The 12,453-nt window shown below is 42.8% G+C and overlaps 1 protein-coding gene across 4 annotated transcripts in view; it reads right to left on the reverse strand.

Moving 5' to 3' along the window:
- The window catches only part of ARID1A (AT-rich interaction domain 1A), a 78,282-nt gene that overhangs the window by 46,887 nt on the left and 18,942 nt on the right, over nucleotides 1-12,453 (reverse strand). For all 4 annotated transcript variants that reach the window (XM_084874778.1, XM_084874779.1, XM_084874777.1 and 1 more), the window contains exon 2: nucleotides 1,689-1,901. In XM_084874778.1, coding sequence (XP_084730904.1) covers nucleotides 1,689-1,901 — 213 coding nt within the window. The remainder of the gene's footprint in view (nucleotides 1-1,688; nucleotides 1,902-12,453) is intronic.

The following is a 12,453-nucleotide window of genomic DNA, read 5'->3' on the forward strand; positions in this document are numbered from 1 at the left end:
GAATATCACCCAAATGTAAATGATAGAAAAAGCGGTCAAAACAAAGTGACTATCCTATCTAATAGAGAGAATATGCAAATTGACTGTCACACCCTCACAAACATGGTGGCGCCCCACAGCCAATAAGGAGGGAATATGTTAATTGACTGCCACGCCCTCAAAGATGGAGGTGCCCACAGCCACAAGATGGCAGAGCCCAGTCCCCTCACTTGCATCTGGAGTCCCCGAGGTGCAGGGAAGCCTCGGATGGTAGCTGCCCAGCTGCCCAGGGCTGGCCAAGGCTCAGGTAACCAGGGCCAGCTGAGGCTTACGCTGCTGGCAGTGCAGCATTAGAGGAATAATGGGAATGTCACCTTCCCCTGATCGCTGGGTCACCTCCCGCCCCAGAGGGCTCCCGGAGTGTGAGAGGGGGCAGGCCAGGCTGAGGGACCTGCCCTCCAGTGCATGAATTTTCATGTACCAGGCCTCTAGTAAAAAGATAATGATGCAGCCCTAGCTTGTTTGGCTCAGTGTATAGACCATCCATCGGTCTGCAGGCTGAAAGGTCCCAGGTTCGGTCAAGAGCATATGCTTGGGTTGCGGCCTTGATTCCCAGTAGGGAGTGTGCAGGAGGCAGCCAATGAATGATTCTTATCCTTGATGTTTCTCTCTCTCACCTTCTCTGAAATCAATAAAAATATATATATATTTTAAAAGGATGCAGGTAATCAGACAGATTTACATTTAAAATAGCACTATTAGCATCCTTATTGTTCAATCTTCCTTTTTTCTTCTACCTCCAGTCCCTCCTAAACTAATTCATCATTGTGAACCATACAGAACACGTTACCAGTGGTTTTTCTTTGTAGCAGTGGATAGTTGCTCAGCTACCGCCTTTCTTTCTTCCTTCCCAAAACCTCATTCAGCGGGCCAGGTCAAAGAAAAAGACAGATATGTACAGCCTGTGGCTAGGGAGCAGTTTTCCCTCCAGCACACATGGAATGGTGCCTTAAAACCATGGCCTTGTAAGTAGCACACTGTAACTAACAGCCAATTGGCCTATGCTTTCAAGGGGTTTGGAAGCCAAAGACAAGTTCTTTTTTTTAAACAGTACAGGGTTTGTTTGTTTGTTTTTTACACTTATCATGCCATGAATTCATAGGGAATGAATGGGTTTTAGCAGTTCAGGCTCCTTTCCATTGGTTCTCATAAAGTAGAACAGGCGAAGTTTCAGTTAAACCCAAATATCTTTATCTTTGGCTTCCGTCTTTTTTCTAATCAAGTTCTTTCAAACATTTTAGGAAGCTATCTCAGTTCTTAGAGTGTTTAATATGCTTAATATGTACATTCATTCTCTTGGCAAGAATCATGCCCTTAGTTCTTTGTTACAATGCCCACTACATGCTGGGTTACACTGTAGACTCCTCTAGTTTTTGCTATGGTAACATTTGTGGGGCCTTCCCTTGATATCTACAATATTACCTTTCTAGATTTCCATGTGTGTGGCCAAAGGAAGAACTCTGTGTTTCCTAAAAAGTCTAGAGAACATATACCAGGTGCCTCTCCTCTTTCCCTTTGTGTTACTCATTTTGGCTAATTACTGGAAGATGGTGGTTCCAGCTGGAAGGCCAAAGATGTGTTCTGATTCTATAGCTCAAGACCAGGTCCTGGACAGATTAAGGGTTAAGGTAATAGGAGTCACCATCTACCTGCTGTGCATAAGAGAGGCCGCCCATGGTATTCTGCGCCCGGCCCTGCATGGTCATCGGGTACCGCTGTGGGGCTTGGGTCCCATATGGCTGCCCTGGGTACCCATGTCCTTGCTGCGGTCCTGACGGAGGTCCCTGTTGTTGTGAGTATGGGTTAGTTCCACCATATGGCTGAGGTCTCATCTTGCCCATCTGATCCATTGGACTGGATGGCTACAAAATAAAGAACATTTCATTAACCTGAAGCTTTCGTGGCCAATATGAATACAAACAAACACAGAGGTCTGCATTCCACATAGAAAAATAATTATGAAAAAATAATGATATAGATCCAGTAACCCTTGGGCAAGTCATTTAACCTTTCTCAAAACCTTGAATTATCATATATGAAAATACCCCAGTCTGTGACAGCATCTTGTAAGCTATATGCTACTGCTTTGTAAGTGGCATTACTTGAGATCCAAAGGACAGCCCAAGTGTGGAGCATGAATATAGGTACTCTATGGTGAAGACAACCAGAACAAAAGCCCTGCAAATGAGAGAGAACAGTGTTGCTATATTCTGCCATGATCTTTTCCAACACCAAAATTGATGCTTCAACACTGTGGTTGGGAAATCAAATATACAGGTATCTACAAATTTCTGTTTTTTAAACAGTGATATCTTTTTTCCTTACATATCTGTAACCTGTTTGTACTATGACACAACACTTAAATGTATGCTTTCTTTCAAATCAGAAACATGGTTAAGTTATAGTTGTTAAGGGAACTGTTACTCTGAATTTATAGCCTTGTGCATCTTATCTGAAAAGTTCATCTCTTTTAATCTTCAAGAGTTTGAGGGTATATTTTTTTCTCTTCAAAGAACAAGACATGAAGGTAATGCACAGCACCAATAATGAAAGCACAAAGTTCAAGCCACAGGTGTCCAGCTACAAACAGTTTTCTCTCAGCCCATTGTGGGGCAACAGGTTCAATCAGCTCATTCGCTTTCTGACATAACGTTATCCTTTTGGAGCTATAGAGCACAGAGCCCCCTTCCCCTGCCAGAGATGCCTACCTATATCTACTGGCGGTGTGGAGGGAAAACTGTAGTTTCCCTAAGCACCTAAGCACCTTTCAAGTAGATACACGCAGGTTGGAGAGGAAGCTTGGCCTGACATATACTTGAAAATTAAATCTTGCCCAGCTGGTGTGGCTTAGTGGTTGAGCATTGACCTATGAACCAGGAGGTCACAGTTCAATTCCCAGCCGGGGCACCTGGCTTGATCCCCAGTGTGGGGCATATAGGAGGCAGCCAACCAATAGTTTCTCTCACCATTGATATTTCTTTCTCCCTCTCCCTTCCTCCCTGAAATCAATAAAAATATATTAAAAAAGAATAGAAAACTAAATCTTAAAATTTGGACTGAGGAATATAACTATCACCTGGACGGCTTAATAAACTACACACTGCTGGATCCCACACCCAGAGCCTCTAATTATGTAGGTTCATGGCAAGCTTAGGATATGCATTTGTTAACAGTTCCCAGATGATGATGCTGCTGCTGCTCAAGGGACCACTCTTTAAGAACCACAGGTCTAGCCCTGGTTGATGTGGCTCAGTTGGTTGGGTGTCAGTCCCTTACAAATAAAGGTTACAGGTTCGATTCCCAGTTAGGGGCATGCAGGAGAAGGCCAATCAATGTTTTGCTCTCACATCATGTTTCTCTCTCTCCCCCTTCCTCTCTAATCAATAAAAAAATAAAAAAATAAAAATTTTAATGAAAAAGAACCACAGGTCTAGATTATATGTAGGTCCCTTCTAGTTCTGTTATTCTATAATTAATAAATTATAATTTAAGGTAAGACCTTAAAAAATAACAACAAAAACCCCTCCAAAGTAAGAGGGGCAACTCTGGTCGGTATTGTTCAGTGATTTGAGTGTTGGCCCTAGCAATGCAGGGTTGCAGGCTCAATTCCAGGTCAAGGGCACGTACCTGGATTGCAGGTTTGATTTCTGGCCTCTGTCGGTAAGTGCGGGAGGCGACCAATCAATGTGTCCCTCTCACAACCATGTGTCTCTCTCTTCCTCCCTCCCCTTCACTATCTCAAAAAAGCAATAAAAAAAATATCCTTGGTGGGGATTATCACATACACATAAAAAAAAGGGGAGTGGCATTTAAACAATTGGTTCTCTGTACATGTCTTCATTGAGAGTGGGGACAGAGTACACCTAAGTGTTTAAGTCAAGCTGTCATGAAAATAGATAAGACAAAAAGCCACAGGGACTTGGTATTCTTCTAAATACCAAGAGGAAAACGGTGAAGTTCTCTCTTAGGATGCAGCTGAAATCTCAGCTAAAAAGGTAACAGTGATGATAGGAGTAACCTCATCTAAACTACAATCATAGTAAAACCATGTCCCAAATCACTGCTACAGGTTTCCAACATAACAAACAATTTTGCCAAATCCTGCCTCTGATTCAGAAGCTCCAATAATGTTCCCTATCATAATTTTGGAGCTATATGGATTTTTTTGGGATTCTTTAGGAAGTTCAAACTTAACTACAACTTGACTAGTAAGTAATGAACAGCATGTGGTCTTCATCGGTACACCTGGAGCCAAAACATCACGATTCTCCCCTGCAACGAGCTCAGGGGCGTACACAGCCGCATCATTCACACATAACAAGATCCTCATCTCTTCCCTCACTGCAGCTGCTGTCCCTGTGGCCCCCAGGGAAGACTACATTTGCTGAACAGAGACAAGCCCACTCCGGGTATCTCTGCCAGTCCAGGTCTCCCCACAACACTTGAAGGGCAGTCATTATGATGGTTACTATGGAGCTTCTAGAGCAGTAGCTATTAACCAGGGCTACAGATGGAATTTTCTGTGAAGCTTTACAAATGCCTGGGCCTCTCCATAGAGATTCCAATTTAGTGGGTCTACAAGGCTTAGGCTCCCCCTCCCCCTCCCCCTCCCCCTAACGATACGTGGATGATTGTATACTATCTGAGAACTAGTGATCTAGAGAAACACTACTCAATAAATTTTTCTGGGATGTATGACTATTAAGTACTTAAAATATAGCTAGTGCAACTGAGGAACTAAATTATTTTATTTACTTTTAATTAAATTCAAATAACCATATATGCAGCTAGCGGCTATTATACTGGACCTAGAGCAATGCTCACAAACCATTTTCATCTCTCCTTGCTTCACAACAGCTCCATACTTTCTATCTACATCCTGTAAGTATCGCATGGTAAGAGCAAAGAGTGTAATAAATCCATAGACATGAGTTCAGATCCTAACTCTTTCACTGTCTGACCTTGAACACATCAGTCTTTCATCTAATTATCCTGGCTGATAGCTCAGTTAGTTGGAGCGTTGTCCCATATACCAAAGAGGTTGCAGGTTCGATTCCTGGTCAGGGCACATACCTAGGTTTCGGGTTCAATCCCTGGTCAGAGAGTACAGGAGGCACTGATCAAATCATTGGTGTTTTTCACATCAATATTTTTTTCTCTCTCTTAAATCAATTTAAAAAAATAATGAAGCCACATCTTCGGATAGAGATTAAAAATTATAACGATGGTAAATAGTGCACTTCTGTGTGACTTTAACGCCCTCCACAGCATGCCCCAGTTCTACACATTTTTTTAGTCTCACAACGAAGTCCCTCACATAGCGGAGCATGCCCAGCTCCATGCAATGGTACCCTCTTGCCCTGCCCTCCTTTCCATGACGGCTTCCATGAGCAGAACCCAAGGCCCTCCCTAATTCTTTAACACACTCTGATCTCTCCCCACATGCAGAGCTAGGGCTCAGTAACGTCAATGTGCCAGGCTGCCCCACTGAAAGAAGTGGGTAGGAGATACTTTGGTGAGAAAGCCCAGATCAAACCATCTACCCATAAGGCCAGGGGCACTCCCTAAACCAGGATAGGTCTTTGAGGGTAGGAAAAAAGTGAATAGCACTGAAATAGGTGAGGGTGGAATAAATAGCCAAGGGAGAACAAGCACACTTTTAAGAAGAATCTTATGTACCATCTTATACCAAAGGTCCAAACTATACAAGTATCCCCCAATATCCTGCTTGAAAACAAAAGGCTAAAGAAAGGCAAGTTACCTTTTCTCCTCTCACAGGGGCACTGTACTCCCCCCAGAGAGGACAGCTACTTACCTGGGGGTTTGTTAATAAAAGATTTAAGGATTCTTTCATCATTTTTAGAAAATTTTTGCAGACTAAAAATAAATACAAATCGAAGAAATTCTTATTCTAAAAATAAAATTTAGATATTTCCTTTTCCTAGACATCAGATTCCTGACCCCCTCCCTTCACCAAAGTGTTATAATCAACAGAATATGCAGCTTAGTGCCCTGGCTGGGTAGATCAGTTGATTTACACTTCGTCTTGATAAGCCAAGGATGATCCCGTCAGGGCACATACAAGAATCAACTAATGAATGCATAAATAAGTAGAATAACAAATTGACCTCTCTCTCTCTCTCTCTCTCTCTCTCTCAAATCACAATAAAATAAAAAGAATATGTCACCTAGCAAACTAAAACATATCCAGCTCTAACCATCAGATAACTCTGTTCTCAAGTCAAAGTTAAACATCTGCTCATATCAGAAGGAAAGTGGGCAGGGACCTACTCACACTTCTGATATTTAAAACCATTGTAAAGAGTTGTGATTTGCAGTTATAGATGAAATGCCATCTTTCAATCTCTCAAAACAGAGATGGGGCCTTAAATCTTTACTAATCATTTATTCTATAGTAGCAATTTCAGACCAGAAAAATCCCTACTACATGCAAGCTAAAAAGGCCAGTATCAGCAGTGTGCAGGCACCAAGGAAAAGGCAATGGAAAGGAAACACCAAACCCCGGCAGCAAAGAGCAAGAGATTGCTCCCTGGGAAAGACGGAGAGGAAATCCTTTCAATGGGAAACCACAGGAGCAGATTACTGTGATTACACTTCAAAAGCAAAAGCTCTGCCATAAAGACACATAATTGAGAAGAAAATGCTGCCCCCTAGGTCAGCGAAGTCAGGCCCCCTGCTATATACCCTACTGCATTCATAAAAAAAATAAAAAATAAAAATAAAAGGGGGGAAAAGAGCCATAAGAACCCCCGCTCCATCTCCATCTACCACTTATCTCTTTCCAGATCACTGGCTGTGTTACAAACTGCCTGCCAAATAAAATGCATCAAAAGATGCAGTTTAGGGGCATCAAAGGCAAGGATGTTTAGCAGGCTGATCCCTCTGAATATATTAAGAACAAACAAAACAGCTTGCAGACTAACCACTGCATAGAGAATTCCCCAGTTCCAAGCAAATGGAATTACAGCCCCTCCAGACCAGTGGGCTAATGGAATCCCTTACTGCTTATTGCCCCAAGGAAAGCCATAATGACCCACTGGAGTTGGTGAGATATAACGGACTAGACTTCAAATTTTCCAACCTCTGACCATGACTGACTGAGAAGAGAGCCAGGAAGACAGTAGCAGACCACCAAAATGTACCATACCAAGTGGCAGTGCATTGGGAAAAGAGAAACTTCTTCATTTTCTTGAAATAAAAGTCCAACTGAAGAAAGCTCCAGACCTAAATTCCAATCCAAAGCAGCAGAAAGGAAGTGAACAGGCAGTAACCCTATGGACCCAGATTTGAACTGGCAAGAATACTGGAAAGAGGAATGGGCCGGGGTTGCCAGAAAGTGTCCACCAGGAAGAAGTCCTGACTACCATTTGTTCTGTCTCTCTAAATGCCATCAGTTGGGGCCAGTATAAACCAAGAGCCCTAATCTTGGATTTGGGACAATTACATATTACTTCTTACTCCTTGTGCTTTCAATTTATTCCTGGCTAGATTTGTTGTATGACTTTTAATAATAACAATTTTAAAAAGCATCCCTGGCTCTTTAATCGAAAGAACCCCCTAATTGATTCCCACAGTAATTAACCTGCATTTTACCTCAGAGAGCGGTAGTTAAGGAAGTCGGCACTGCTATTTATAACTCATCTCAAATTGAGGGCAGACTGCCTAAAATCTAACACATCCCAGCTGTACTCCTGTTTGAACTGGGGCCAAGGGAATTTTTTAAAGCAATCTTGGCACCGAATGAATGACACCAACAGTATGAGAGCACGAGCGGTTGTGTTGTGGTGACGTAGCCCTGGAGGTGGAATGGGAGGGGGCCAGTGTACTGTGATCCCTCTAGTGCAGGCCTGCAGCTTGCCGAGTCCCAGTACAGTAAGCTGGGAACCGCCCACTGAGAGCCAAACACAGGAAAAGGCTTTTCCTGTGGAACGCCTTGAAGTGAGAAACACATGGCTAATCTGCATAAACGCGAAGCCACACCGCCCCTGCCAGGAAGGTTAGTGCTCGTAATCTCTGGCCATGAGGCTGGCTGCCTGGGAGGACTTGGACTGGCGCCTGATAACCCAGAAAGAGCTGAGAGAACAGATGGGTGAGGACCCCAGCAGCAAACAGCCCGGGTCACGTGACTCGCCACATGGCCCTGCCAGCACAAACTATTGTCTGGCTGCGGAGCTCCCATACAAAGACACTCGGTCTCAGCTTCCTGTGATTACAGGGACAGGCAGCAGCTGTTGATTCAGTTCCCTTATTGGACCCTCCCATGTTGAGGCGCATTCCAGGCACGGACAAATATAAAAGTTACGGCCTCGCCCAACTAACGTGCTAGTTCCACGTGGCTCTACTCAAGATCTGAGGATGGACAGAACAGAATTCCATACAAGAACCACTCTTTATACCCAGATACACATGAGGTGACCAGTGTAAATCATTCTCATTGCGTCCCCCCACTCCCAGAAATCTGTAGCCAATGTCTCCTCATCCTGTCTTTTCTCACTCCTCCAGTATGTCATGGCTCTGAAGACCCCTACTTCAAGTGAGGATAAGCTGCTTGTCTAGTTCTAGCCCCGGACCCAGCTTCCTAAAATAAGGAGACTCCCTTCCTTTTGCTTTGCATTTAAGCTGACATGTTTCCCTATCTAGGACAATAAGAAATTCTTAACCTTCTATTTTGGCCTCACTAGAGATATCATTAAAGATTTCCTGAAATTAAATTGATATTAAAAAAAAATCTCATTAGATATACACCAGACCCAGGAAATCAAACCCACTCAGACTATGATTCTTATTCATAACAGGGGAATCCCCCCCCCCCAAGTTTTCTCCTTCGCAAGAGATAAAAAACAATTATTTCATTTTAGTTGGGAAACCTTTATTCTGCCAAGGACCATTTAGATATTTATAACACCATTCGCTTAATATAATTCACTTAATATAAATTTATGTTGCTATGATAAAAGCTCCTAGATTTATTGAATTCTGAGTCCTGCCTGTGGTTGCCTTGACAGTATCAGACCAAATGATTTCTTGGGCCTTATACAGATTCTGGGCCAGACGTTCCCTGTCTAAATAAACTGATCATCTGCTTATCGTGAGGGAGATATCACCAACTAGTTTGTAACTACCACATCAAAGAGACAGGTTTTTAAAAATTCTTTCAGTCCTGGCCAGTGCGGCTCAGTTGGTTAGGTGATGTCCCATGCACCGAAAGGTTGCTGTTTGATTCTGGCACATGCCCAGGCTTGATCCCCAGTCGGGGTCCTGCAGGAGGCAGCCAATCAACCATATCGATGTTTCTCTCTCCGTCTTCCTTCCTCTGATATTTCCCTTCTCTCTCTCTCTCTCCTCACAAATATTTTTAAAAATAAAAAAGCTTGCCGAAGCCGGTTTGGCTCAGCGGTAGAGCGTCGGTCTGCGGACTGAAAGGTCCCAGGTTCGATTCGGGTCGAGGGCATGTACATTGGTTGCGGGCACATCCCCGGAGGGTGTGCAAGAGGCAGCTGGTCGATGTTTCTCTCTCATCGACGTTTCTAGCTCTCTATCTCTCTCCCTTCCTCTCTGTAAAAAAAATCAATAAAATATTAAAAATAAATAAATAAGCTTATGTCCTGGCCAGTTTGGCCTGTGGACTGAGGGATCCCGGGTTCGATTCCAGTCAAGGGCACAAGTCCAGGTTGTGGGCTTGATTCCTAGTAGGGAATGTGCAGGAGGCAGCCGATCCATGATTCTCTCTCATCACTGATGTTTCCATCTCATTCTCCCTCTCCTTTCCCTTCCTTTCCTCTCTGAAATGACTAAAAATATATTTTAAAAAATAAAAATAATAAAGCTTCAAAACTGTCCAAGTTGACTATAAATAAAAAATTAGAAGTTAATGAAAAGTTCTAGCTACCCCATTCTGCTTACAAAATGATTCTACAAGGTTAGAGCACATTCTTCCCTTTATAGACTAAGAACCAATTTCAAAGACATCACCCAAAGCACCAGCCTCACCGAACTCCTTAGGAGGGGCTGTATGTAACCAGACATCAGACTCAGGACTTTTCAACCCCAAGTCTGCCTCTAAAGTAACAGAGAACAAGACAAGAAGCCTGGCTCTCTCCCAGGCTCTGAGACATTTAAGTCACTGTGCTCCAACCTCTAAGAAAACTCACCAAGGGTAGAAAAGAGAAACCAAAGGGGGAAGATTAATTGAATCACCTAGCAAAACTCAGATTATGAGAGCCAACTGTAATAACCACCTCACAGCTGTCCGCCTAAGAGGCATGTGAGAAAACCACAACCAAGGTGCTAGTCCCCATCCTTGGGTTCCAAAGAGAACAGTTCCGAGTACCAAACTAATTAATTCCCCAACAAATGATAGAATCCTTCTACTCATCCAGAACACTTTCATTAGCCATCTTTCAACAGTGAAAACGCTCTTTCAAAAATGAAGATAACTTTAAATTTATTGTCTAAAGTTTTACATAATTCTCCTTTCTCCCCTTTGACCCCCTCCCCCCCTGCAAGTCCTGCTGCCCCAGTGTCTATGTCCACTGGTTATGCTAACCTGCATGCATACAAATCTTTTGGTTGCTCTCTAACCCCCATCCTCTCCCCCACCATTTGTCTCTGGATCTATTCTTGTTCATCAAATTATATTGATCATTATATCCCAAACATGTGATATTTATCTTTCTCCAACTGGCTTATTTCACTTGGCATAATTCTCCCCAGTTCCATCCATGCTGTTGCAAATGGTTAAAGTTCCTTCTTTTTTATAGTGGCATTGAATGTAGCACAGGTTGTGTGTGTGTGTGTGTGTGTGTGTGTGTGTGTGTGTGTGTTTTTAAAATATATATATATATATATATATATTTTATTGATTTTTTTTTTTTTTTTTTTTTTTTTTTTTTTTTTTTTTTTACAGAGAGGAAGGAATAGGGATAGAGAGTTGGAAACATCAATGAGAGAGAAACATCAGCTGCCTCCTGCACACCTTCCACTGGGGACGCACCCGCAACCAAGGCACATGCCCCTAACCAGAATCGAACCTGGGATCCTTCAGTCCGCACGCAGGCCGATACTCTATCCACTGAGCCAAACCGGCCAGGGCTGTACCACAGTTTTTTAATCCACTCATCTGCTGATGGGCACTTGGGTTATTTCCAAATCTTAGCTATTGTAAATTGTGCTGCTATGAATATAGGGGTGCATATATCCTTTCTGATTGGTGTTTCTGGTTTCTTGGCATTGGTGTTTCTGATTACTGGGTCAAATGGGAGTTCCATTCTCAACTTTTTGAGGAAACTCCATAGTGTCTTCTACAGTGGTTGCACCAGTCTGCATTCCCACCAGCAGTGCAGGAGGGTTCCTTTTTCTCCACATCCGCACCAGCACTTGTTTGTTGATTTGTAAGGTAATTTTTTTAAAGACCAAACTTAGCTAAACAATATCTCCTAGTTCCAACAAATTACAAAAGCCTCTAAGTAAATCACACAACTAGAGAAAAAAATTCCTTTAGGTACTTCTTAAAACCAGGGTTATAAAAATAGTAAGACCCCAAGAAAGATAATCAAACAGGAACTGAAATACCATTTGACAAAAATTAAACTTCTTCTGTACAACTTTTTAATCTCAAGAATAAGGCAGAAGTACATCATGGTGGAAAGAGTACTACATGGAGAGAACACCTGAATTCCAATTCCAGTTCTCTGACCACTCCTCACCCCCACCCCCACCCCCGGAGGAACTAACCAGCTTTTAACTTTCTCAGCTATATAATTGAACCCTGCCCTACAGATTCTGAATCAGCAACTCTAGGATAGGGCAAGGAATTTACTCAGGCAATTCTCATGTTCAGTCTGAGAACATGTGGGCTACATGGCCTTCCCTCCAAAGCTCCTCCATCTCCAGCACAGAGTGATTCCAGAACACAGACGCACATTCAGTTTCCTTAGCCAAACAATGTATGTCTGAATAGGGTAGTGCATGGCAAGAGAAAAACCAGGAATGCACCCGATTCCCAAATAAATAACATTCTCAGTCAAAGCACTTTCCCAAGTTCCTATACCTACTACCTGATAATCTTGTTCACCTGAGCACCTATCACCGACATAGTATATGCTGTATTTATTTATCTTGTTCACTGTATCCTAGACTAGACTATAAGCTCCAGGAAAGTAGAAAATTGTGTGTAAAACAAACTTCCCTGCTTGGATCTACATGGCCAGTCCCTAGGCAGTGGTTAAGAGCTCTGCCCTAGCAATGCCTTCAATTCTCTGTCCCTCAGTTTCCACCTCAACAGAAAAGATAATAGCAGTAGTATCTTCAGGGTTGAATGAAATGTTTTCATACAGTAAAACAAAACAAAAAAATAACAACACTGTTTCCTCAATCCAGCTGGACATGCTCTGG

The sequence above is a fragment of the Pipistrellus hanaki genome (assembly GCF_964339955.1).
Source record: "Pipistrellus hanaki genome assembly, chromosome: 2".
NCBI classification, from domain to species: Eukaryota; Metazoa; Chordata; class Mammalia; order Chiroptera; family Vespertilionidae; genus Pipistrellus; species Pipistrellus hanaki.